This window comes from Marmota marmota, unplaced genomic scaffold (genome assembly GCF_001458135.2).
Source record: "Marmota marmota marmota unplaced genomic scaffold, marMar, whole genome shotgun sequence".
Taxonomy (NCBI): Eukaryota; Metazoa; Chordata; class Mammalia; order Rodentia; family Sciuridae; genus Marmota; species Marmota marmota.
In genome coordinates this window covers 1,248,513-1,276,262 of record NW_026000172.1, presented here as the reverse complement: position 1 = coordinate 1,276,262, position 27,750 = coordinate 1,248,513, and the positions used below count along the sequence as shown (strand labels likewise).

At 48.4% G+C, this 27,750-nt stretch overlaps 1 protein-coding gene and 1 non-coding gene across 3 annotated transcripts; both read right to left on the bottom strand.

Moving 5' to 3' along the window:
* Positions 1-1,904: 1,904 nt before the first annotated feature.
* On the bottom strand, positions 1,905-27,673 carry Ptcd3 (pentatricopeptide repeat domain 3). 2 transcript variants are annotated; one of them, XM_015506353.2, is made up of 25 exons: positions 27,520-27,673; positions 25,500-25,552; positions 25,356-25,392; positions 21,315-21,360; positions 19,906-19,974; positions 19,334-19,438; positions 17,623-17,746; positions 15,124-15,239; positions 13,340-13,410; positions 12,317-12,404; positions 11,823-11,883; positions 11,506-11,591; positions 11,055-11,199; positions 10,375-10,425; positions 8,516-8,605; positions 8,244-8,272; positions 7,413-7,519; positions 5,982-6,060; positions 5,794-5,884; positions 5,379-5,466; positions 4,701-4,782; positions 4,092-4,240; positions 3,015-3,056; positions 2,639-2,797; positions 1,905-2,422 (listed from the first exon to the last, which is right to left on the bottom strand). In XM_015506353.2, exons 1-25 carry the CDS (start codon positions 27,621-27,623, stop codon positions 2,311-2,313), a joined length of 2,184 nt encoding a protein of 727 aa, XP_015361839.1. In that variant the 5' UTR covers positions 27,624-27,673; the 3' UTR covers positions 1,905-2,310. The 2 variants fall into 2 exon arrangements, with proteins under 2 accessions (XP_015361839.1, XP_015361840.1); XM_015506354.2 differs by lacking the exon at positions 5,379-5,466 and having other exon boundaries at positions 4,701-4,786.
* On the bottom strand, positions 3,260-3,390 carry LOC125611933. Its single transcript, XR_007342190.1, has one exon. It is a non-coding gene; the product is annotated as a small nucleolar RNA SNORD94 (small nucleolar RNA).
* Positions 27,674-27,750: the final 77 nt, after the last annotated feature.

The window sequence follows — 27,750 nt, the reverse complement described above, 5'->3', positions numbered from 1 at the left end:
GCTGCACAGACCATGGGTACTATTCCTTTGACTATTCCATGTCCTAGCATGTGGCTGGACACCAGCCAATATACCTTTCCCTTGCACAAAGTCTGAGATGGCCCTGCCCATCTAGGCTCCTAGATCCCACTGATCACGACCACAAGTCGTTGAGATTTCAACCTTGTGGCCCTACACAAGTAGATCCCTGTGTGCTCATCTCTGCTGCAGTGGAACATCACAGGCACCTCCCAACTGCCCATGAGGGACTTGGAGGCCACCAGCCTCTCTCCCTTAGGTCCCACTCAGCACCACGCCTTCCTCCTCCACTGAGGGTCTGGTCATCCCCACCAAAGCCGAGTTCAGGTCCTGTAGGACAACTGTCCTGTGCAGAACATGGGCACACAGCCTGGGCCCTACACTCACTTTTCCTGGCCTCATACATGGTAGTGTCCGTACAGTGGCTGTGATCGGTGAATCTTCTGCCAAGGGTGACGTTCAGCACTTACTAGGACTCCAGGGCTGACTGGAGTTGGCTTTTACTACCATTGGGATCTCCTGCCTGCACACTGAGAGATGTGGTAAGACAGCAGTCCTCAAAATGTCCTACTGAGCCAGGCACCCGCAAGTTCGTAGCTCGCACCCACTGATGGTGTCCTTCTGAGGTAGCGCCAAGGCCCACTCCCTCCTCAGACCCCACCCCTCCCTCCCGTCCAGGGAAGCCTTGCCCCCCTTGGCTCTCTTCCTCTGGATTCACTTGCTGCTCCTGCAGAAACTGCTTCTCTGTGCCTGTCCCAGCTTTAGGAAAGGCTGAAGGCTTCCTGGGTTTTGCCATGGCTGCTTATGTGCCCCTCAGCTCTGTGGTCACCCACCAAGAGCGGCGTAGTTTATCTCCTTTAAATACTGGGATTTTTCTGAACTCAAGTCTGGTTCTAGCTGGATCTGAATCACAGCTTAAAATTCTCCATATGTCTAAACTTGTAAACACAAACTCTCCTTAGGTAAGGGTCAGCTGAGGAATGTTTGTGGTCCTGTTCCGCTGGAGTGGGTCTTTGAAGAGGAGGGGTCTGGGGCTTCGGTTGGGGTTTAGCAGTGGAGTGCTTGTCCCCGTGTGAGGGCCTGGGCTCGACCCTCATCACCACATAAAATAAAGGTACTTTGTCCATCAACAACTAAAAAATCATATAAAAAAAGGGGGGGGGGGTCCTGTAGCACTAAGACGCCCTTATTTTAAAACAAGTGCCTTTCAGGAGAGCAGCGTGAAGCTGGGCTGCAGAGCAGATGGAGAGCCACCAGAAAGGCAGGCCACACAGCCAAGGACCCTGGCACACTGCCAGCTGGCCACCCACAGGTGCCAAGGAGCCAGATGAGGGCTAGTCCTGCTGGCAGGCTTCCAGGCCACCAGCCTCTCCCTTAGGTCCCACTCAGCACCACGCCTTCTGCCCGTCCCCAGTCCACTTCTAAGTGATTACCACACTGGAATGCCCACCCTGTGTGCTCCATTAAGACGCTTCCAGGGGAAACGGGAACCAGGTTCTCAGGATGTGTGGGTCCTGGCCTAGGGAGGATGGCAGGGTGGCTGTGTCATAGGACAGACACCACACAGGTCCAGGGCAGCGCATGGGGCACACACCCAGAGCAGCTTGTGAGGGAGGAAGTCCTGGTGGGGCGGTTGCTCCTGAGCAGCCCAACAAGCAGCACCAACCCCTTCAAAAGGGCACCACCTGCCCTGACGGGCCTGCGCTCAAACTGTAAGTGCAGCACACAGGCCAGTGAACAGGAGAGCCGAGACACCGTCCTCTGTGGTGCTGGGGACAGCCCTGGGCTCCACCACGAGCCCCGCTCCCAGCCCGGCTTGCTGCAGTGGGCAGCCTATGGCGAAAGCTGTCGTGGGTTTTTTAAAGGACACACACACAAGACACGCATACCAATCGCTGGGTTTACTTTGCCCCCCGCCCCCCAATTGCCTGCCCTCGTGCTGGGGGACTGAACCCAGGGGTGCTCGACCCGCTCTTCCCGCCTCAGTCTCCCCAGCAGCTGGGATGACAGATATGCACACCACTGCACAACCTAAAATGGTCATTTCCAGGTTAACGAAGCCAAAATGACGTGACGTACTGCATGCAAAGCTCCAGACTATCCCCGAGACCCAGGAAGTCCCAGCATCCGGAGCGCAGGGGTCAGGTTTGGCATTGAGGGAGCTGGGAGGGTGGCAGCTGGGGGTCACTCCTTCAGCCAGCATAGCAGCATGTCAACCGCACCGCACGTCCACATCCTGCTTCCTCGGGCCACTGTGAACGCTCTGGCAGCGTGGCCAAGGCCACCTCACTTTCACCTGCCCTTGCTACTGTCACCATCACTGCTGTCCCCGTCGCTGCTGTCACTGTCACTGCTGTCACCGTCGCTGTCGCTGCTCAGAGCAGCCAGGCGGCCCAGGGCTTCCCTGTGGGGAGAGGCGAGGTGCTGCTGCAGTGCACCTGTGACCGGCGCCCGGTGGATTCCACGGTCCCAGTCAGAAGGCACCTGCAGTTGCCCCTCAGTGCACACCATGGGGTAGGAGAAGCCCAGCCCTGCCTGCAGGCCTCCCTGACCTCAGGAAAGAGGGAGCTGTGCCCTCTCCACGCAGAGGACAAGGGCTGCTCCCTCAGGCCCCACTCACTTCTGTTCTGTACTGATTGCAAAGTCTGCCATCACCCTCTGGGTGAGCTCCTCACAGATGGGCAGGCTGAAGGCACTCGCCAGCCTCACGACCTCGAGGGCCTGGGCAGGGCTGCTGGACTCTTTCGCACTGTCCATGAACTCACGCAGCAGCTCGTTTCTATGAAGGCAAACAAGACACGCACATGACCGCTGACCCTGCAGTGCTAGGGACTGAACTCAGGGATGGAGGCCTTCTGAGGCATGAAGGCGCAGCGCCCTCCAGGGTCACGCCCTCCACATGCCCAGCGCCCAAACTGTGGGCCCCACGACTGGCCCCAGCCAAGCCCGCATGGCTGGCTCTAGCTCAGGTCAGCCAGGCCTGCCCGTCCACTCACCTAGGGATCTTATTGTGTTTCCTGAAAAGCCCCAGCATCCTCCTGTGCAAAAAGAGACCAGACACTGTGACCAGCAGAGCAGCAGGAGGCAGAGGGCCAGCGCCTGCCCTGCCCATCTTTCAGAACCGCCCCAACCCACACTCCACATGGTCAGTTCCTCAGGAGGTCTGGACGTGACCGGTGTCAGAAACTGCTGGTGCCACGTCCTTCTGCAGAGAACAGCTTTCCTCCAGGGTGGTGCAGAGCAGGCTCAGATCGCGCGGTCTCATGTAGGTGCCGCCACCAGCCTGCCACGTGCAGGATGGAGGCAGACACACACACTCAGCTCCCATGACTCAGCTGAGGTCCGTACCCCTGCGCCAATCATCACAGCCTGCAGCTTGCCGCACCAGCCAACATAGGAAACGCACGTCTCCATCCCCAGAGACAGGCGTGTGGCAGAGAAGCCACCCATCTGAGTCACACAGGTAACCACCATACTCTGGAATGGCGGTTCCATGTTCAAGTCAGGAGGCAGGCACAGGGGCCACCCTTGCTTCCTGAACCTGAGAACTGACCACCTCTGAACCCAACACAAACTTGGCAGCTCTGCCTGCCTGTAGCTACCCTACGTGGAGCCTTCTGCCGACTTTCCTGTTACTGAAGGAAGGGACACCATTGGACACTGAGCCAGCATGAGGCGGTGCTGACAAACACACGGCCAGGGCACGCAGCACATGCCTTCCCACCAGTCCCACATACAGCCCACATGCTGAGGTAGAGGACAGTGCAGGCAAAGTGCTTGCAGGTAATATGTCAATAACCCAAGTGACCAAGGCATTTTCCAAAATGAACGTATCTGACCACTTTTTTCCATTTCCAAGCCCAGAGACCCAGAAAGCAGAAAAGCCAGGTAGGAAAGAGAGTTCTTGGCCCATCTGAACCATGCCCTCTTCTCGAATATTCACCGTGCATGTTGGTGTTCCAAAACTCTGATTTTTAACCTGGAACCTCTAAGTTCCCATCCCAAACTCCCGCATTCTGGTTTGGCCTGGTAGGATAAGTGTTCTTCACACTCGCCTGAGGCTGGGTACTCACCAGGCTTCCTGGGTCCTCCTGGCCCGTAAAAGGAGGATGGCCACACAGTTGAGGGGAGTGGCGGGCCAGTCGGGAGCAGTCTGCCTGGCTTCCTGGCTCTCATAGGTGGATCTGATGTCGGCAGCGCAGTCAGCAAATGCCGCCTGGAGCTGAAAGGCTGAGAGTCAGCAGAAATGCCCACCTGGTCCCCCGGGGAATTTAAGTTCAGGAAAAGCAGAGAACCACCAAAGGTCTCTGAGCCATGTGTTCTATCAGCTGACCTTGCTGCATGAACGGCACATAAGAAGTGACAGTAAAAAGATAAAGAGCCTGTCCTCAATCATTTGATCAGCCATATTGCTCAAAGTCCACCATGCATTCTCTCTCTAAAGCAGGCTGCTGTTCACTGTCAGGACACTGATGGACAAGACACCCCCACTGTATGCTATAGGCCAGAGGGGACAGTGACTTCAGGAAGGAACTCTACTAACAGCAGTATATTTACATGCATCTTAACCCAAACCTGGGTTTGGGTGGCAGAACACTCCCAAGGGACCTCAGCACAGAGGTCAAGGCGGCTGGTGCCCGTGTACTGTAAGGGTGACGAAGCTGCAGCTGAGTCCCACTTACCTCCGCAGGGTGCTTATCCCTTGCCATGAGCATCAGGATCTCCTCTCTCAGGTTGCTGCGGTAAGTGTGGCCATATTCTTTACTGTCTTAAGAACAGAAAGAAACATGAGAGTGACCACCCAAGCAGCTTCTGGCTGGCCTTTGTCCCCTTCAGCTCCCACTTTTATCCTGTGGGGGTAAAAACAATAAGCTGCTGACGTCACCTATTCCAGGTTTACCCCAGAGTCCCAGAAAACCAGAATGACCCCAGAGTCCCAGAAGACCAGAGTGGCCTCCAGAGTCCCAGAAGATCAGAGTGGCCCCCAGAATCCCAGAGTGACCTCAGAGTGGCCCCAAAGTCCCAGAAGACCAGAGTGACCCCAGAGTCCCAGAATACCAGAGTGGGCCCCAGAGTCCCAGAAGACCAGAGTGACCCCAGAGTCCTAGAGTGGCCCCTAGAGTCCCAGAGACCAGAGTGGCCCCCAGAGGAGCAGTGAGGGCCAAACCCCACGTCTCAGCCAGTGCTCAGCACAGCAACCATGCCCTCCTGGTGCCACCAGCACCTCATGAGCTGCTGTCCCACAGCACCGGGGACCTCCAGGGCTCCCCCAGACATAGTGAAGGAGCGGAGCAGAGCAGGACTGCGGCCGCGGTTTCTCACACAAAACCAAGGTAGAGAAAAACCGGCTTCATACTAACATGGTGCTCGCCCAAGGCAGAGGGACGGATGTCCCAGTCTCAGCCTGCCGCTGACTTGCACGGGAGGAGATCAGGCTCACACCCACGGCTGAGAGACAGGGACACAGAGGAGCCAGAGTGACAGGCATGGACTTAGAGTCGGCCTGGGAAGAGCATGGCCCTCACCAGGTCACAGTAAAACAGTGACACAAGCCTGGGCCTGCTCCCCTCACCAGGGGATGAACATAGGCTACTCAACACAGCTGCACGTTCCTTAAACGATAGGAAACATAGCAGGTGACCTCGAAACAGACATCAAGGAATGTTTTCGATTCAGCCAAAATGGAAGTTTCTATCCCTAACAATAATGTTAGCATCTCAATCAAAACACAGGCCACTGAAGTAGGAACGGCCTCGACACAAAGCCAACACTGACCTTTCCAAATCTGAGGAATCACTTCTAGCCGATTGGCCACATCCAATGCTTGCAGAAGACCTATCAGCACTTGGGAATGGGGAAAGAAGACCTAATGAAGAGGAACACAGATACAATTTTAAAGCACTGATCAGTGGAGACACCCACAGGTCCATCTGCAAGGACAGGACAGTGATAAGCCATCTTACTGAAGGTACCAGGTCCTTGTACCACTTCAAGGTGACATCGATGTGTTCCATTAGACAAAGCAGACCGAAAAACTTGGAACTATAATGGAGAAAAGAAGTACGTTTAGTCTAAAATCTCTACATCTAACCACAAGGTCATGATCAGTGAAGTCAGAGCAGAGTTACACGATGAAGGCTGGGCAGTTTTCAGCATGCACACCAGTGTGACACACGGCTGCCCTGTCAACACCTGGCCATTCCTAGCTGCCTTGTCCATGCACTCCAGGTCTTGGCAAGCAGATACTGAAAGCAGTGTGTGGAGGGTCTGGGCACAAGAAAACAGTCCCCACACTGACAGCAGGCTGCCCCTTAGGTTCTCGTCCCCAGAGTTGTGGGATGGTATTTTTTAATGGTATAGGGATTGAACCCAGGGCCTCACGGACAGTGGACAAGCATGCACACCAAGCTGCATCCCCACACTTGCTTGTTTATATATTTATTTATTTTTGGTACCAGGGATTAAACCCAAAGGTGCTTAATCACTAAGCCACATCCTGGCCTTTTAAGACAAGGTCTTGCTGAGTTGCTTTGTGCCTTGCGAAGTTGCTGAGGCTGGCTTTGACCCTGTGACCTCGCTGCCTCAGCCTCTCGAGCCGAAGGGACCACAGGCGTGGGCCACATCTGGCCATCCCCTGCTCTTCTTTTAAATTTTACTCTGAGGCAATGTCAAAGTTGTGTAGGCTGGCCTCAAACTTGTCATCTCCTGCCTAGGCCTCCTGAGTAGCTGGAATTGCAGGCGTCCACCATGTCTGGCTTAAATTCATGTTTTTATCTGCCTAAAAGCAAACCCAATAATGTAGGCTCTCTGAGCTCCAGTACCTTTATTTATATGTGTTGTTGAGAATCGAACCCAGTGCTTCATACATGCTAGGCAAGCACTCTACCACTAAGCCCCAACCTCAATATCTTGAAATTTAAATAAAAGCAAGGTATTGGGAAGAAATCTTTAGGAAATTCCCACTACGACAATTTTAAAAAATATAAAAGGCATTAAGGAAAAAGAGAAGAAATTTTAAAGTGTTACAAAGAAAATAAAATCTCAAAGCATACACACCTGAGACTTCGAAATCTGGCAATTTAGGCACTGCTTTAATTTCTAAGTGCTCAATTAACACGACCTATTAAATAATAGGCATGCTGCCTAAAACCAGAGGTGAGATATGCAGGGCCAAGAATCTCCCACTTGCAAAATCTACTAATTAAAGGACCCATTTCCTCGGTCTGGGATTGTGGCTCAGAGGTAGAGCGATCACCTAGCACGTGCAAGGCCCTGGGTTTGATCCTCAGCACCACATAAAAATAAACAAACAAAATAAAGGTACTGTGTCCAAATATAACTAAAAAAATAAATATTAAAAATAAATAAATAAAGAACACATTTCCTACACTTACTAATAGAAATTCCGACGAAGATCAGGTCCAATGAACTTCCGGTTGTCTCCCGTATTTAAAAGGCCATGTACTTCATAAGCAAGTTCTAGATCCTTGAGAGATGAGCACTGAAAATTTGCAAGCAGAATACTGATGTTTTATAAGGCAAAGAGTGGCTCAGAAAGAAAAGTACAGCTCTCTTCAGAAATGCTTATATTGAATCAATTTACTGACAGCAAATAAGTTAAAATAAATAGGGAGAAAAATAAATCCCAAGCTTTGTGCATTTTATTTAAAATAATTCAATTTACCTTTAGAAATAAATCCTACAAGAAACACAGAGAACCTTCAGTCCAGCACCACTGTACTTGCAAAACCCACATAAAATAACTAACTCCAAAGCCACCTAGGAGAGTGACAACTCTTCTCTCCTGCGAAACACTACTGTCAACACACACACCGTCAGGGAACAGGGTGTGAGCACACACACACTTGAGCACCCAGAGGCAAAACCAGGACAGCCACTAAACGGCAACACAAGCATCCCTGGGAAGCAGGCTGCACCCCATTCACCCTAAAGCCACATGAAATTTCCCCTGATTAACATGACAAAATGAGACCAAAATAAAAATCAATTTTTACCAACTTAAAAGGTTAACTCAGAGGCAAACATAAAATACTCCAAAAGCTCATATGAACAGAGGCACCATGTGACTTAAAGTATAAACTTTGGAGAAAGAGGAAAAACAGAAGTGAAGACATGCCAAGACCTGTCTGGCCAGGGAGAGCCCCGCCCTCCAGTTAGGTCAGTTAAAACTGGGAAAATGAAGCTAAGCAAAGACTGGTACTCACGACACTCATGGCCGACTGAAAGAACATATCTGAAAAAGTCCACGGGAACTTTGGTTACAAGGAATAAAATGTATTTTCAAGTCAGTAACATTAATAAAACTTCTGACAACTAAGTAGGTTGTGTGCCAGGTAAAGTTAACAGAAAAAAAATGATGGGAAGTATACAGCCGGCCTTCTCAGATGTCACCACCCAAACCGTGCCCTTGCCAAGGCCAACCAGCATCAAGAGCTGCCAGCGGCCAAGAGGGAAAATCAGCGATTTCTATACATACCGTCATCAAGGTCCTTCGGAGAAAAAGCCTTTCCTGCTAATTCATTCACTATGTCATAGATGATGAGGGACGGTGCTTTTGCAGAGCTCCCTACAGAACAAGAAAGCGAAGGGGTTCACCAAATCCACTTCCTGCACCACCCCCAGCTCACAGCAGCCTGTACAAAAGGGCTGCCTCCTTCCTGCACTGAGCCTCGGGCCTGGCCAAACGCCTGCTACAGGAACCAACCACTGCCCCTACAGAGCATAGTGCTCCCAAGACCCAAGTCAGCCTTTGTCCACAAGTTCCAGCCCTAGCCTTTGGCTTTCTGTCTCAGCCTCTTCTCAAGCAGCTCGGATATTCATTGGAGGGGAGCAAATCCCTGTGCATAACATACCCCTCACCAAACCAACGTGCTTAGAAAAGGTCAACTGCACAAGAAATGGATCACATGAGCTCACTATTAACAGGTCAAAAAATTCACCTACAGCATTTCTGGTCAGATAATTCCCTACATTCCCTACCTCTCCACACCTAATTAAAATACCAGTAATAAGTGCAGGGCTATCTTGCTATGTTTTCCTGAAGCATGTGGCCATTTGCTAACATTCCTTTCTACTAGTTACACGTATTGCATTTTAAGTGTATTTCTTGTTACTTCGGGCTCTCTCCCTTGGGTAAGTCTACGAATTACTGACGCAGAAAGCCAACTGATGTATATAAGACCAATCAATACTCCCACGCCCACCACGGCCACAGCTGTCCATTTAGGAAATACAAACAACCTGGACTCAGGTGAGCAACAGGCCAAGTCGTGCATGATGGTAGAGAAGAGAAACAGCCTTTGGGCTCAGAGCACTGGCTTCACAGTGGTCTGATCAGGGCTGAGTAGAATTCTAGAGGTCACAGTTATCATGGAAACTTTCATCTGTCACCAAAATAAACCAGTTGCATATTTGTTTTTATCTTTTTAGTGGTAGATGGACAAAATACCTTTAATTTATTTATTTTCACATGGTCTGACGATTGAACCCAGTGCCTCACATGTGCTAGGCAAGCGCAGTACCACTGAGCCCCAGCCTCAGCCCCATGTTTGGTTTTTTCTTAAAGACAAAAAACCCCTTGCCTATAGATGGGGGTGAACACTTTGCAAAACTGGCCCTCCAAGGCAGAGAACGAGGTTCCTTCTGCTGTTTCATAAGACCTACCACAGGAAGGAATGGCTTCAGCTGTCACTTCTGAACTCAAGGGCTCCTTCTCAGGCTGGGGACAAGGGAGTAAGAACCTAAAGATTCCTCAGTGCCTGCGATGTGCCTTCGAAGCATGGGACAAGACACCATCACCACCCTCTTGCTGTCACTTGTCACCCTGTCCCTTTCTACAGGGGTGGTAACTAAATGAGAGAGCTGAAATTCAACCTGGTGTTCCAAGTGCCTCACACGCACAGCTCCCATAGGAACTGACCTAACTCAGGTGACAAAGGGAGCATGAGGTCCTCCCAAAGGCTACAAACACAATCACTGAGAATGGCGTACACAGGACTGCTGAGCCCTCTGGCACCAAAACTTTAAATTTTCCTTTCTTTTAATTAACCAGCCACATGTGGCTACTGTCTTTTGTACACACAGTTCTAGAGACCAAAAGGAACTCCAGGCTGAAACCCTCTGTCCACCCTCTTTCCATTCCAACAACACGAGTACAATGTAAACCTGCCCTCCAGCTCCGAGCTCACATCTCACATCACAACAAGGTGACCACCTTAAGAAGAGCTTCTCGCTCAGGCTACAGGGGTTAATTTGTGAACTCTCTAATCTCACTTCACATGTACAGAAGGTAATCTGCAACAACTAATCACACAAACGTAAGATTATCATACATACCTGGTTGGTAGAACATCTGAATGATGTGGTGGTATGTTGCAAGCGAGGGTTCTCAAAACACCAGGTGGATGGAAAAAATAAGAAATGGAAGTAAAAACACAGCTGTTCAAAATATAGCTCACTGCAGCATGCTGAAGGGATGTGAATGCTGAGGGACCCTGCCCGCTGTCTCAGTATCGCAGAGGTGGAAAACCCGAGACGGCAGCCCCTCTCTAACACCTCACCAAGCAGACTCCCCGTGAGTAGCAGGACAAAATGGTGCAAAGTGATGCCCGAGCACCCTTCCACAAGCCCCTTCTGAACACGCCACACCAGCAGCATGTAGGTTCAACCCCTTGTCATAGGAAAATGTCTGTCATGCAATTTAAAGCTAACCAACAGTAATCAACTATCCTCAGAACCGAGAGCTATAAAACCGTACCTTAATTTGCTCTAAAGGACACCAAGATGAAAGTACTTTGGTTGTCCTTGGGAATCCACGGGGAAATGGCCCAGAGGATCAAACCCCAGCACCAGACCCTCAGAGGATCAAGGCCTCCTCGACCCCAGGGCTCTGAAGGGCCAACTGAGCACGCCCAGGTTGGGAAGAAACCCCTCACAGCACGCAGCCTGCACCAGAATGCACAGATCGCCTCTGCTCAGTCTCTGGCCCTCAGGGAGGACTCCAAATGCGCCCTCACCTATTCCAATGGCCTTCATCTCACGCAAGGTCTGCAAGGCGGGCATTCTCCCGAAGGCATGAAACCTCCGGAGGCATTTCAGAAGGGTGTTAAAAGTCTGCAGGTTTGGTTTGACTTTCTGCACAGACATGTGTTTCAGCAGCTCCTAGGTGAATCAGAAGCATGAAGTAGTTCTTAAGCCTGGGTGGACAATTTGTAATGAACGTCGTACAAAGGATGTCAATGACAAAAGGAGAGAGAAATTTAGTGTTCTGGCTGTGTCTGAAGCAGGCCAATGATCATAGGCGACTCATCCGACAGGAACTTCACAACACACAACACAACAGCAACAATACTGACGTGAGGCAGTGACAGGGGTGTCCTGAACGCCTGCTGCACGCTCTAGTACAGAACGTCAGCCGAGGGCAGCGAGCACGGGGTGGCGTGGGCCGAGGCAACCCACCCTCCTTACCAGCATGCCGTTCCACTTCTCCTCAAACTTCTCGTTGGCCATCAAGGCTCTCGCTTCAATCAACGCGTTGAAGGTGTGAACATCAGCTGGAAAAGAAAACCAGAAAAACAACACCTGGGGCTGAGGCTCTCCTCTCATCAGTGGTCTCCAGCGTGTCCCTGGGCTAATCTACATACCCACATAACTGGACCTCTGGACCACAGCCACAGAGGAAGGCAAAAGGCAGGCCCATGACTCAGGCCAGACCCAAGGACTTCCCAAGGGCTCTTAGGAGAGGAGAAGGAGAGGAGAGGGTCAGGAAGAGCTGTCCAGCTCACCTCGGAGCCTGCTGTTCAGTAACTCGGTGTATAAGTCCAATGCCTGTGTGTATGCCCGGTGCTGGAAGCGGAGGGAAGGAGAAGGGTCATCAGCTGCTCCATCAGAGGCCTGCGCCCCCTACTGTTCCAGGTGGCACTGTAGCAGGGAGCACCAGAGCAGCCCCTTCCCCAGGCTCTGCCTGGAGACTGAGGTGTCAAGTCTGAGGGTGAGGGAGGATCATACCACCATGTCCAGTGGGCAGAGGCTAAAACACCCCATGAAGCAGAGGACAGCCCCCGTGACAACCTGACCCAAAACGTCAGCACAGGCTGAGCACTGCATCTGGAACCTCAACAGCCGCAAAGCCCAGCCGTCATGGACAGATGCAAACATTCCAAATGCTTACTCCTGGTCCCAAGCCTTCTGCACAGGGATAAGCAACCTGTAGCTCTGAGGATAAGAAACCCGACCCAGTGGACTTTACAAAGGAACATAAATAAATAAAACCAAGTACCTTCACCATTCCTCGGATCATGGTGCAGTAGGAACGTGCAGTCTTCTCCGGCATTAGCGCGAAGATCCTCTCGGCGTTGTTTCTGGCTCTAGAGACAGGAAAACAAACAGGAGCCAGAGTGCAGGGCAGCCTATGCCCAGCTGCGGCAGGCACTGCGGGTTTACAAGCCCAGGCACCGCAGGCGCAGTCTCAAATCAAATGGTCCCAACACCCAGAGTGGGAGACACGGTGCCCTGGTCTCAAGGACCTTGAGTAAGCCACCCAGGGCTCTGCAGACATAAAGGCCAGCCTGCGACAGGGCGCGTGGTGCAGCAGCCCCCACCCCAGAAACTCCCAGGGGAACCACTGACAACAGCTGCTCGGATCCCATCATCGTCTAGCAAATGCACGTCCCCTCTCCCTTTATTAGAAAGAGAGAGAGCACTTAATACAAATTACCCCAGGACGCGAGCCCAGACCCCAAACGCCATGCTCTTCAGCATTCCTAATCATCACAACCTAAGAAATCTGCCCCATCCTCTTCCAGACTCATCCCTCCCGCAGGGAGTCTGATGTCAACACACTTTCCCTTTCCAGACGGCCACACCTCCAGGTTTGTGTATGCTCTCAAATGCAGTCAAGTGTTACGCACAGTCCTTCAGAACTGTGGACACAACTACTTGGTTGGAAGGCCTAATTTGGCACCATATTCTAGCATCTGCATTTTTAGTAAATAAAAGCTTCAAATCTTTCAGAATTAGGGATACTTAATCCATAGTAGCACTAGTAATGAGACGCCCACAGGAACCAAAGTAGGTGATGGCCACACTGAGCTAAATGGGGAAACCAAGACGATGAGCACTGCCTGAACGGTCTGTGCTGCAGGCTGAAGGTAACGCCCTTGGGAGAGACAAGGGTCTCTGTCACATGCACAGGACTCTGAACCTCACAGCGGCGGCAGATCACATCCTCCTGGGGGTGCTGGGGCACATCCCACCCACCCAGAGAAGCTGCAATACAGGGTTCCAATTCTGTGTAACCTACTTCCAAGTGACTCCAGCCTGATGAGCAGCCTTCACACTGGCTCTTTTGTTATTTTCCTCCGTGGCCTGCTCCTGCAATGAAGCATCAACAGAAATAAAAGGTTAGACCACAGAAAGCACTCTCCCAGGCTCACCACTGAAAAGGCAGCAGGGACTCAGGAAAAAAAGGAAAAACAGATCCAGGAGGAGTCAAGAGAAACCCACCAAATGCTTGTGCCCAGACAAGCATCAGCAGAGGACAGAGGAAGAACAAGTTGGCTCCAGAGAAGGAGGAAAAGCCCAGGCCCTGAAGGGCCCAGACAAGACAGAGCTGGAACCGCACGCCAGAGCACAGCCTGCGTCTCAGAGGCCACACCTGGTTCCCCATCAGGGCACAAGCCAGCGAAGACACAGACCCAAACCCAGCACCAGGGCCAACAGATGTCGATGCCTCCTGGCGCCACACTGCCCAGCGCTGCCTGGGCTGGACAAGGGGACACTAGGAGGCCAGAAGGACTCACGCACTACCCTGTGTCCTGCACTGCAGAACAGTTATGTTGACGAATGACCCACGCCCACTGCAGGCAAGCCCAGCGCTCAGAGAGAAGCACTTTCACAAAAACACAGGTTGAACATCCCTTTGTTCAAGATCCTGGGGACCAAAAGTCCTTCAAATTTAAGATCTTTTGCATTTCGAAATACGTGCATGTATATAACGAGATAGCTTGGGAATGGTCCAAGTCTAAACATGAAATTCATTTGTGTTTCATCCACATCTTAGACACTAAACAGTGAAGGTGATTTTATGTAATATTTATTTCTAGTACCTGAGATGACTCCAAGTAGTCCTGTGTGGATTTTCCACTAGTGGCACTCAGAAAGTTCAGATTTTGGAGCATTTGCCTTCAAAAACTTGGGTTAGGGATTTGAGACTAGGGATGCTTGCCTGTACCTTGCTGTACACACTGTCCCACTTAGATGGTGACTCTATCCACACTCAGCCATGCATGAGTGGTCTTAAGATGACTCACACCCACCTACCCCCTCAAAGAGTTCAGCACACACTAGTGGACGGACGTGGATTATGTTCAGTACCTCAGCAATTACGGGTATAAAGACCACAAGAACAAGGCCAGCCTTGCTTCTGCTTACTTGATACAGAGGGTTCCTTGGAATCGACTTCCAGAAGAGAAACCTGTGGGTTGAGAGGCTACGTACAAATCCACCCAAGCAACCCTGCACACAGGCCCAGTGCCTTTCTCCCTGCTCTTCCACACGTGCATGCCGGAGGGTGCCAGTGCCACATAGGCTTTCCCTGACCACCAGACATCATGCTGGCACCGTAACTGACAGAAGGGCATTTCGGGTCAGAGCTTTGCCTGAATATGTAGTAGGTGAACACAAAATTTTCAAAGAAGGTGGCTAGGGTTAAAATAATCGTACGCCCCCTCCCACCATACTGGGAACTAAACCCAGGGTCTTACCCAAGCTGGACAAAGTGCTCTACTACTGAGCTACAGCCCCAGCCCTTTTTATTCTGTGTTAAGACAATGCCTGCAAAGTTGCTGAGCCTGACCTCCAACTGTGATCCTCTTGCCTCAGCCCTCAATAGCTGAAATTACAAGTGTGCACCACAGCACCCAGCTCTCCTTCCACTTTGTATCAAAGCCATTTTATGATAAATACCAAACCATGCCATGCCTCAGTACAAACCTTGTACAACCACACTTACACGTGGCATGGGAACCCATCTAATTTCAAGAAAGAACTTTAAAAAGAATAAAAAACAAGGCAAAAAGCCATTACCAATTCTTCTGACTTCTCAGTTTGTTGAAAATAAAAATCAGCTGGAGGTTCTTGGTCACCATAGTAACACAGTAAATCCAAGAGACTGTTGGTTGTTTCAAGGGATACAGTAGTTCCTGTGGGTAGGAGAATAGAAGGGAAAGAAACCTTCAGACACCCAAAAACTGAAACCCGCACATTAGAACTCTCTACTTAGGGCTGGGGATATAGCTCAGTTGGTAGAGTGCTTGCCTCACATGTATAAGGCCCTGGGTTCAATCCTCAGCACCACAAAAAACAAACAAACAAAAAACAACAACAAAAAAAGAACTCTCTTCTTATTTCTGTTAGTGTGCTTTCGGATACATACTTAATATATCCCACCTTACCAATTTCTGAATATGCATGGACTCAAACACCTAGACTGATAAGAGAGCAACAAAATCCCAACTACCCTCAAAGTCTAACATAAAAGATTAAAATACAAGAGGAAGGCTTAGCTTGAGCCCAGTTACTTCATGTACTTACATACTTAGAGATGCTATCTCATGGCTTTAACAATCATTTCCTACAGAACACTGCCAATTACTGCTAGTTACCCTGGCCCAGACCCATGTGAAAACACACACACACACATCCCTCCACCAAACCACTGGCCCAGAAATACGAGCATAACTGCCTAATTAGATCAGTCTTTTAAAAACTGTTGTGAAGGGCTAGGGTTGTGGCTCAGTGGTAGAGCGCTCACCTAGCATGCACTAGGCACTGGGTTCAATCCTCAGCACCCACATAAATGTAAAGCAAAAATATTGTGTCCACCTAAAGCTTAAGAATAAATATTTTTTAAAAAATTAATCTTCCATAAGTAAGTCCTATAGAAAAATAAACATTAAAAAAAAAAACTTGTGAAAATGTTATGCTCCTATTTTGGCACTCATTAAAAAGGGAGAGACTGGGTGTGGTGCTGAACACCTGTAATCCCAGCGACTCGGGAGGCTGAGGCAGGAGGATCGCAAGTTCAAAGCCAGCCTTAGCAAAAGCAAAGCGCTATGCAATTCAGTGAGACCACGTCTCTGAATAAAATACAAAGCAAGGCTGGAGATGTGGCTCAGTGGTGGAGTGCCCCTGGGTTCAATACCTGGTACATCCCCTACCTCCTCGCCCCCCCAAAAGTGAGAAAGGACAGAGAAAAGATGAGAGATAATAAAGCAACTCAAGGGCCGAAGTTGTGGCTCAGCATATGAGGTGGTGGGTTCGATTCTAAGCACCACATAAAAATAAAATAAAGGTTATCGTGTCCACCTACAACTAACACAAATTATTAAAAAAAAAAAAAAAAAAAAAAAAAAAAAAAGGCAACTCAAGCTTCTAACAAAATACACTAAAAATTGTAAAACTGCCCACTAGGAAACTGAAAAATGCAAACTGCAGAAGAGGCGGGTGCAGGCTACGGAGCGACCCTCAGTCTCAGCACTATGAAACCCTGGGACATGGCTTTTGAGGCAGTTTCCTTTATAAAGTTACCATAGGACACTCCAGCTCACAAGGTGCCACAGGATTAGGTACGTGGGAGGCCTAGCAGAATATCTGGCACATACTAAGTGTTCGATAACAAAGTTTTCTACAGTCCCTCCCTGATGCACTGGCTATTACTGAGCTATGGTTCTGACAAACTGTCTTTATAGGATGCTCAGTGAATATCTGCACACACCCATGCAGTGGGGGTGAAACTAGAAAGAGATGAGCCTTAACACCAAGAACTCTGATCAGGCTCTTGGCAGGTGCTGCTCACAGAGTCACTGTCTGCTGCACACCTGGTGTTAGTAGGCCACACAATAAGACTGGCACACAGCATTATGCAGATGTTTCTTGTGTTCAAATGTGTACTGGCTGATTTCAGCTCATTTTCCATCTCTTCCATGCTTACTGGATTTTTATGCTTCAGATTCCAAAACCATAACTCTTGCCAGCTGACGGGGATGACTTGCAGAGCTCCTCAGTCATGCTCTCCAGTTGTGTCTTCCTGGAGGCCCATCAGATCTAACTCAAGAGTGCACAGGATTGATTGTAACCTAGAGGCCCTGAGGAAATGAGTGACTTTTTCTAGGTCACAGATAATTCAGTTAGAGCTAGCACCAATATCAAAGTCCCCAATCCCAGCTTAGTGTGCTTTCTTTTTGGAGTATTTGTCAACTGTGTGTGGTCCTGCCTTCCAAATACAAAGGGTCCAGGAAAACTCAATTCAGTAAGTTCGGATCTCAGGTTAGAGGTGGACACTAAGAACGGCTATATCACTTCTCCACAGTGCCACAGTACAAGGGCACAACAAATCAACAGGGCTGAAACTCTACCTTCCTGTGCAGCCAGAGCAGAATGTCAAACATGGTTTGTTAACTATGCAAACGGAATCGACACAGCCATCCAACAGAAGGCACAGAGCCCCTACCCTTCACTCAACATTAACTGGCTCATGCCACTGCAATCTCTGTTCCCAGAGCAGCTTTAACCCAACTGCGTCACCTGCTTGCAAGAGCTGATCAAACATGTCCACAGCCGCCTTCACTTTCTTGAGCTTTATCCGTTCCTTCAGGGCAGCTTCGCTTACATCTTCGATCTGAGGCTCAAAGTACTCTGGCATTAAACACTGGGAAGACAAGATGGTGGTCATTACAATAGGAGGCAAACGGGACAGGACAGCCACACAAGATGTCTACCCACAGGCAAAACCTTAGAGCCCCATGCACTTTCCTGCACCAGATATCAGCCAGCTCCTAACATGCACGCCTCACTAGGAAACCCAACTAGAAACCACCAAGGACAGACACAAAACCTTTTCTCCACTCCAAAACAGACTACTCAGCATGGCCTACCCTAAGATTTAAAAACACCCTAATGTAACCGTTCAGGAAGACCCCTGCTTCCAACTAAACTCCCGGCTTCAGGCTGACTGACTACATTTTCCCTGTTAAGACCTTCTTCCTCCTCCAGGCCCAAGCTTGGTTAAAGATGTCAGAGGACATCTAGTTCCCTCAGGCAGAGAACCTTCATCCTGAATGGTTTTTCTTCTACACATTCAATACAACCAAGGAATACTGGCTTCACTTATTGACTAATTGATTCCAGTTCTGTAGAATGGGTACTACTTTATCCCAGACACTCAGGTGGGCTTCATGGACACAGAGATGAAAGAAAGGCATTCTACCCTCCCAGTCTAATGAAGGAAGCAGATACAGAAATCATGACAGGGCCGAGGATGCAGCTCAGAGGCAGAAAGTTTGCACAAGGCCCTAGTTCAATCCCCAGCACTGGCAAAAAAACAAACAAAATACAATATAATGTGAATGTTACTGCCCACCACACACAAGTAGGGGACCCTTGGAAGGCTTCACACAAGAGTGGCTCCAGAGCTGAACCAAGTAACTGTCACAGGAAAAGTAACTGTCAGTTAAGTAACTGGAAAGTAACTGTCAGTCAAAGACAAAGAGGAAAGGGCGGGCCAACAAGTGGTCACTCCACGGCTGCCACTGTCCTAGCTCAGGACTGTAACATTTTCACAATCACACTGGCTTCCTAATCTGTCACTGGGAGTCACAGCATGAGATGGGCAGGCTATCCTTAGGTCTGAGTTCTGGGCAGCAGGGTGACGTGAGAGGAGACAAGATGACTCTCCAGATTAGCTTTCCGCTAGCGGAAAGGTGCACCAGCTTTGCTCTCCATGTGCTGAAGCAGAGCACACGACCCAGCACACAGCAGGCGCTGCATAAACGCTCACCACGGGGCTAAAGGACAGAGAGGCTGTAGGAAACAGGAAGTTCCAAGCACCGGGGTCGGGGCTGGATGTGCAACAGGCCAAGTGAAATGCAAGAGCTGCTGATGCAGCAGAGCACACAGGAGGGAGGTGGTGACCATCACTCAGGGCAGACAGGTGGGAGGTGGCGACCATCACAGGGCAGATGGGTAGGAGGTGGTGACCAGCACGCAGAGCCTGGTACACCCATGCCTGAGCAGTGCAGAGACCGAGGAGCAGCACAGAGGGAAGACTCCAGAGTGAGGCGTCACAGAAGTCCAAACAGAGAGACAGCAGGATGAAGAGCAAACGCATGCAAAAGGCACTGAACAGTGAGTAAAGCTTTCACTCACATATTGAGGACCAAGAGCTGTCACTGGCCACCACACTTGGTCTAAGTCACATTTATATAGTGTTACGTGAAAAAGGCACCACCCTCCTTACCGGTATATGAGGTTCAGCTATGTCCTTCTGGAAATATTTGGGATGTGAATTAATAATAAACTTTGCTGCATTCTCCCCAGACTTCTTTGCCAATAAAAATGAACGCTGTATAAAAAAAGATTTAGATACAAATTGGAATTTGCATGTAATTTAGACTCAAATAAGTTCAAAGGTAAATTCTGAGCAAGAATTATTCTCCCTCCACAAGAAAGGAAGCCACAATACACGGACTCCCAGTGAGAACCCCAATTACAGGGCCTCCCACACTCTACTGAGTGGGCCCGACTTCAGGCCCCGTGCAGCACATCTTGACGTGTACAAAAACAACACAGCCTCACCCAATCATCCGCTCCGTGTGAAAAAGTCCTAACATAAAAAACCAAGCCAAAACTCTCCAGAGAAAAAAATCAAATTCTTTTTGATAAAAGTAGTTAAAGATTTATAAAGTCCACCTATTTATCAGCATCTACAAACTTTTCAAAGGTTTCTATAACTGAATTATGTATGTACTCTTATACACAAACCAGTAAAATAAAAAAACAGCATCAGAAAAGTTGCATGAACACACTTACCGACTCCACAGAGGACGTTGGTATAAGGTAAGGGTCATCTTGAAATGTGTAGGGGACGGCCGTGGGGTCCTGAGGAAAAGACACAGGCACTCTTCCAGCTAGACCGTTAAGACCTCCCAGCAGGGTGTTGTGGCACACATCTGTAATTCCAGGGACTCAGGAAGCTGAGGCAGGAGGCCTGCAAGTTCCAGACCAGCCAGGGCAACTGAGCGAGAGCCTCTCTCAAAAATTAAACAGATCTAGGAGTATAGCTCAGTGGCACAGCACCCTGGGTTGGGAGGGGTCTCATCAGTGATCACAAGTTCTGCACAAGAAGTCTTAATATATACTCATATGCAGGAACATATACACGTGGGTACACATTAAAATACACACATCCAGAGACAGAAGCCACACACATCGACACCTATACTGTCCCATTGGCTCTGCAAGAGTTGCGTAAAATTATGCACACCTCAACGCAGATAATGGCCCAAACCCAGGCCACTGTTAAGGTGCGAGTGCACTGTCACTGGGACCACTGAAGGATCCTCTGCTTTACAAAGTTCTGCACCCACTCTGTGGAACAGGATTTCCTGCACAGTTCCCTCCACCAAATGCAAGAAACCACTGGGCCCTCTGAGCTGTGCACAGCAGTGTCCCAAGGCTCTATACTTGTCAAAGCTGCCCTCCAGCACTAAGGTCCCCACTTAGAAACAGCAGCACAATCCCTCCTCTACTGTTCTCCTAGGCTGATCCTACTGGGGCCTTCTGGGCTCTGTTCACAGTGAAAGCTCAATTTATATTTGGCAGCTCTCCTCTGTGCCTAAGGGCCTCCAGGGCCTGAGGCCCTTAAGGGAAGGGGCTCTTCCTGGGACCTGGAGGCAGGTTTCTTTCTCCTCCTCCTGCACTAGGTTTCTGCAGCATTGTGAAAGCCCCACCTCAGCAAAGCTCCTTTCATCTGGTTCTGCTACTCACTGCCAAGCTGCAGCCTCGTGGCAGGGGCACTAGTTCTCCAAGCTGGCACAGGGACCACATCTATGGTCACCAAGGCACCATCCCTCAGACACAGGCATTTCAACAAGGTCGACCAGTGATTCTAACCCACTGGTGTGGAGCTGGAGGTACAGTTCAGCAGTATACTTGCCCAGCATGCACAAGGCCCTGTGTTCAAGTCCCAGCACCTTAAAACAATCCTTGGTATGATGGAAAAACACGACAGTCAGAAACAAAGGGCGTGGAGCTAAGTGAAGATTTTAACGTAGGAAACAGCCTGGCCAATCACTTTAATGGCCTTAAGTTTTCCCACTTTTCAAATGAAAAGACTGGATTAATTTTAAATAAACTTCATGGATTTGCAATACTTTAATTCTGAATAATGAAGATCAAATGTGTTAACAGCCACGTTAAAACCAAGAAGTCCCACTTACCCTGTTGACTGTGGATGCAAGCGCCTGAAGAACAGCCACTTTATCCCTAGGAAAAGAATCACAGATTGACCCTAGTTGGACTCCTGACACGAAGGGAAGGAGCGATCAGGCAGTTACCTGTAACAGCTCAGGCCTGGCCTGGCAACCGTACCTCCCGCTCAAGATTGCAAGCTAGAAGACAGGGCCAGGTCCTCTTGTTCTGCCTGCAGGTGGTCAGCACATGCCCTCCTCACTGTCTGTACCCACCCAGAGCGAGCGATGCGCACTCTCGCCTCCTCACACCACTTGCTGACTTTCTCTTACTCCCTCCCTGTGCATCTGGGTTGCAGCTGTGTGGACACCCTTGTCTTACTGCCAACAGTGGCTCTTCCTCAGGCCACGAGAAGAAACCACAGGCTCCACCTGCAGCTATGGAGTCACAGCCCCCAGATACACAGAGGATGGCCTGTGCCTCCTCACTGGACTCCCAGAGGACTCCAATGTGCCTCCCAGCGTGGGGCAGCTCTCCACCACACACAACCCCACAGGAGAACTGCAGGACAGCGTCCCGGGCACCTGTCACTCAGCTATTGGAAAAGGCTTAACTGGCATCAAAGACAAATGACATAATTTGGTTTCAATTCTATTTTTAACTCCTGTGTTAGATTTAATGTGGTCCATTTCCAAGAGAATTACAATAAATTTAACAAACCAGAAGTACTGTTTCTAATTAAAGTTTGACCTAACATTCATAAGAACATAAGTCACCAGAGACCAAAGAATAATAGAGCCAAGTGTGATGGCACACGCCTGTAATCCCAGTAGCCTGGGAGGCTGAGACAGAAGGATCATAAGTTCAAAACCAGCCTTAGCAATTTAGTGAGGACTTAAGCAACTTAGTGAGACCCTGTCTCTAAATAAAATGCAAAACAGGGCTGCGGACGTGGCTCAGTGGTTAAGAGCCCTTGGATTCAATCCCTAGTACTAAATAAAAAATTTATATTAATCCCCTGATGCACATAACATCCACTGAATTTTCTATCAATTTTTAAGTCACATGTATATAATTCCAGCACATGATAAAGAAACACTTTCTCAGCGCTCAGGATTCCTTAACTAAACCCTACACTGGCATAACTGAGTCTCTTCATAACGTACTAACAGATGGCAGTGAAAAAACTCACGGATTACCACTAGTTCTTTTTAAAAAGGGTTGTTTTTAGAAGTCATCACAACGAACATATTATCTTTGAAAAGTAATCTAGGTTTACAAGAACCTAAAGTGCCTGGTATCACCTTAAGATCTCATCCACGAGGCTGGTATAATCCCAGGATTTTCATAGGTACTTTTACACAGACATATATCCATAAAAGAAAAATCATGTCACTTTACACGTTATAAAAGTTCGAATGTACTATTCCCGGCATAACAGATCTAATTAATTCCTTTAAATGTCACATTATATGATGACCATTTTTACTATTCACTTAGTCACTGATGGGCATGCAGGTTGTCTCCATTTGCTACTATTCCCAGGTATGGAGAATATGTTCCCTCACATCTCTGGGTATATATGCAAGTGTACTTCTTGCCAATCAGTGTTCACATTTAAAAATTTTGACTCAAAAAATTTTCCCTCCAGTCATTCCAATTTTCTGGTCCGTCAATAAATATATGTAGCTCTCATCTCTCTACATCCTCTCCTTGCTAATCTAATAGGTTTTAATTTACATTTCTTCAATGAGTCCAGTTGCCTATGCACTGATCATAATTGGCTCCCACTCTCTCTAAAGTAAGTGCCCAGTTCAGATTAACCCGTTCAGAACACTGCCTTTATTGCATCATATTCACATACAAACACTCACCATTACTCTCAACAATGTATCAAAGTCTTCTCGGCACTTTTGTGATCTGGGAAATCAGAGCCTTAAAATGCCTCATCTCTACAATCAGGCAACAAGAATTTGTCCTAAAAACATGGAGTCCTGACCTGGAAGTCAGAGGCTCTAGCAGGGACGAAGCACTCTTTTGGTAAAGCGACAGAATACAGATTTGGGGCTTTGGGAGCCAAAGGGTACTGTCTAAACTACTCAGCTCTGCCAGTGTGGCATAAAAGCAGCCAGACAATATGTAAATAAGTGAGATTGTGCTGCCCAAAACATGTAACACGAATTTGAATCTCATGTAATTTTTATGTTACCTTGTCTTCTTTTGATTTTCCCAACTGTATGAAAACATAAAAATCATTTCCAACTTGGAAAACACAAAACCTGGCCTTCGTCTGCTGACCAGTATTAGCTTCCTCATTTCCCTGTTCTATTGGCACCTTCTCCCCAGGCTGGCCTGGACTCCGACCACTAGGTGCATCACAATCACATGCCCCTGCCTTGCTGGCCTCTGTATCTGTGGGCCACATACTTTATGATCCATAAGAACTACTGGCAGGAATATGCATTTTTAGCAAAATCCCTAGGTGATTCTGATGCCAATAAGATGACTCCACCCATTCGAAGACACTGGTAAATGTCTACATTGTCAAAAGAAACCAAAGCAATGAGCACAACATGCCCACTCTGGATATCACATTCCACATCCCTCTAACTGTGTGCATGTTCCACACTGACAGGACTACTGGGTGGAACATGTGAAGGTGACTCAGCAAGGTCGCAGCACACCCTCTGAAAGCTCCCTGTTCTGGACTTCCTGCAGGTCACTCCTCGGGCCAGAGGTAAAATGGGTCAAGGGCTTTGGACTTTAATGCCCTCGGGGGACTGTCTCATTTGTGGATAACTACATTCTTCTCTTGGTTCTGATTTTCGGTCCAGGGAAGACAGAATTGAACTTTAGTGTATCTGTATAATGAAATACTACATGGCTGCTAAAAATTAAAGGCCGAGTATAAAAATTACATCTAACGGTTCAATTCTAAAGTCACACGCTCAGCTTATATAAAAAAAGACCACACTGCAACACTGGAAACAGCCATCTCTGCAACAGGCACTGTTTGCAATGCCCTTTTAACCCCTTAGGTGGGCACTATGGTTATTCACACTCCACTCTGGCAGGAAGTTGAGCGATGTGGGACTGTCAGTGATTCTGTTTCCTTTTTGCATGTTAGAGCTATCACTCCATTCCTCTTTTGACCATGACCTTGCTTGCTTTTGTAATTTAACAAAGCCTTTTTTTTTTTTTTTTAAATGAACCTGAGTCTTTAAGTTACAATCAGAATTCTAAGACTTGGCTTTTTGAGGGACCTTTAAGTGTATTCAACAAAATCATATTACAACAAGCAGTACTGAGAAGTTTTAGTTCTTACATATTCAACAATTGCTGTGTGTAAATCAATGGATGTGTAACTGATGTGATTCTGCAATCTGTGTATGGGGTGAAGGTGGGAGTTCATAACCCACTTGAATCAAAGTGTCAAATATGATATGTCAAGAAATTTGTAATGGGGGCTGGGGATGTGGCTCAAGTGGTGGCGCGCTCGCCTGTCATGCGTGCAGCCCGGGTTCGATCCTCAGCACCACATACAAACAAAGATGTTGTGTCCGCCGATAACTAAAAATAAATAAATATTAAAAAAAAAAATTCTCTCCCTCTCTCTCTTAATACCTTTAAAAAAAAAAAAAGAAATTTGTAATGTTTTGAACAACCCACAATAAAAAATTAAAAAAAAAAAAAAAAATTGCTGTGTAAGCGACACAAGGCAGTCTGTTTAAGGATCTACCCAGTGAATAAAAGAGCTAACTTCTGTCTGGTTTCCCAATCACGTGAGAGAGAACTCACTTAAAAAAAAAGAGATTGATCTAATATTGAAACTCCTGATTAACCACTGCTCCGTACACACTAGCTCAGACAGTTCAGAAGGTCTCTGAATGCCTAAGTCAATCTCATTCTTCGCTCTCCACCCATCTCCCTGTCTGTCCTTCACACTCCCAGGTCTCTCCCCTCTGGCTACTCCCTTAGCACTCCACATCACCACTCCTAAACTGACCCTCATATCCACTCACACTAAGCACACAATCACTTATGGAATGAACAACAATTTGAATACTTACCAAGTTTTCTTCTTTGGAATGACTACTTGTTCAATTCCTTAATGAGAAGAAAAAAATGAATCAGTTTCCTACTATTATAACTACAACAAAATACAACATGTGGATTAAAAATTGGAACTACTTCAATAGTTTTCTTAAACATACCTGTTACATCAGTTCCTTCATCCTTTGGTAGGGCTGCACTCTCAGAATAAAATCTGCAAAAAAATAAAAACCTGAAAGCTAATGCTCGTCAATCAATCAGCTTACCCTCACTTATGTGCATTTTGAGCCCAAATTTTCCAGTTACCATGGATCCAACAGACTGGATAACTCTATGTATAAGTCAATGTATGCCAAGAAGACATGGCCTAATCAGCATGTGGCACTATTACTAAAGAATGAGTACAAGATACAGACACAAAACAGTCAGAATTTTTGAACCAAGAAATTTCATCATAAAAAATTAGAAAAGAGAAATTTTTAATAGCACTAAACAATCTAAGCAGCTGGTTTAAGATACAAGGTACTTTAACTCTGGGGACTCAGAATACTTTGAGGTTAAGAGGAACAATTTTGTGATCTTGCCCTTATAAACAGGCCTACCTCTTTGTAGCAATCTATCATGGCAAAGCTAAGATCACCAATGACCTTATACCCCACTTTCTTCAACAACCAAGAACATACTAAATACATGAGGCATAATTTAGACTTGGAACTGCTGACAGCTTCCCAGAGACTCAGAAATTGTTATTTACCCCAAATACAGAATCACTGATGCTTGATTCAATTTTCAAATGTCTCATTCGGGATAACTATATTTCTACTTTATTAACATACTAAGAAATTAATCAACACCACATAGACAGTATGCACAGCTGATACTATCCTGTGGGTTTTTTCATACTGGAGATTGAAACCAGGGCTCTCTACCACAGAGCTACTACTCGACTCCTTTCATTTTGTTTTAAACTTTGAGACAGGGTTTAAGTTGCCCATGCTGGTCTCAAAACCATGATCCCCCTGCCTCAGCCTCATGTGCTGCAGGCTTGTGCCACGTGGCCCAGCTTTGAATATTCCCTTCTTAAACAGCATCCAAACTACCTAGATAAGTAAGCTGGGATAACATATTAAAAAAAAACAAAAACTTCCTCTTTGAGTGTCTGTCTCAGGCATCATTTTAAAATATTACCTGTCTATGCTAAGGATGTTTCAGAAAAGGATTATTTTTTTTCCCAACCACACCGTTTCTTAACGAGAGATCAGTATTGCCTTGACCATCAATGCTAAAGGCAGGTGCTGTGTCAGGCAAAGAAAACAGACATAAGAATGTCAACTCTAGGCAAGAGCAGGAAAACAAGGGCTAGGATTGAATCGCGGAGGGTTCTGCAACACCAGTAGAGGTGACTCCTCCTTTTTGAGGGTAATTGAGGAAAGGACATGTAAAACACACATGGTAAGTTACAAATCCCATTTATTCCGCAGAATTTTTTCCGATGGTTCTAATTAGCTACAATCCACTCATCAGAAAATCTGTCTATTATCCAACCTGGGAAAATGCAAATATCGAATCTAACATCAGGCTTTTCTTGGGCTGGGGTGGGGCAGCTCCGCGGTCGAGCGTGAGGTCCTAATTCAATCCCTTGCATCAGCCACCAGGTAAAGCAAGCAGGCCTCCCTCGGGTTCTCGCCCCTCGGGACGGCCTCTCATTTCTACAAGCCACCTGTGTACTGAGCTCAGCAGTTACGTGGACAGGCGCATGTCTCAGCCCTGCTCCCGGACCGAAACGTTACGTGACCAGGCATTTGGGGCTTTTCCGTTTTTATAAAGGCGGATGATTTCCTCGTCGAGGTCCCGCGGCGGTGCAGCGCACGTGGTCGCCGCCGACCGCTTCCTCACTCGGGAACGTCTACGAGTGCTCGGGATTCTCGCGCCGCGGCTGAACTGCGGCGGGGCGGCGACTTCCTAACTCGGGGGGCTGGCAGCAGTCCCCCACTGCGCGGCCATACACGCCAGCAGTCCCCTGCTCCGCGCAGGTACTGGCCGCGGAATTGCAAAGAGCCGACCGCGAGCCACCGAGCTCGCGCATGCGCTCGCCATCAGTGCCGCCGACCCCGCAGCCCCCGGGGAAGCCGGGCCAGCTTGATCCAGGCCTCCCTCGTGGATGCCCCGCAATGCTCTCACCTGCAGCCGTGTTCCGGCTCACACACGCCCGCCCACCGACCCCGCAGAGGCAGACGAAGGGCGCCGCGGACGCTCAGGCAGCGCACAGAAGCCGCCGCCGCCATTCCGCCGCCTCGCAGAGCGTGCTGGGAAAGCGCGCCCCCGACCCGGGCCTGGGAAGCAGGAAGCGCCACCGGGAAGGGGGGCGCGTGCACGCTCGGCTGGGAGGCCGTCTACAGAGCGGAGTCAGAG

Excerpts from the sequence above, each read along its gene's own strand:
- Ptcd3 (XM_015506353.2), bottom strand. The coding sequence starts at position 27,623 with ATGGCGGCGGCGGCTTCTGTGCGCTGCCTGAGCGTCCGCGGCGCCCTT. Across the intron at positions 11,884-12,316 it reads TGATCCGAGGAATGGTGAAG|CACCGGGCATACACACAGGC; the intron begins GTACTTGGTTTT and ends CTCCGCTTCCAG. Across the intron at positions 3,057-4,091 it reads AGGAGGACCCAGGAAGCCTG|GAGGATGCTGGGGCTTTTCA; the intron begins GTGAGTACCCAG and ends CTTTTTGCACAG.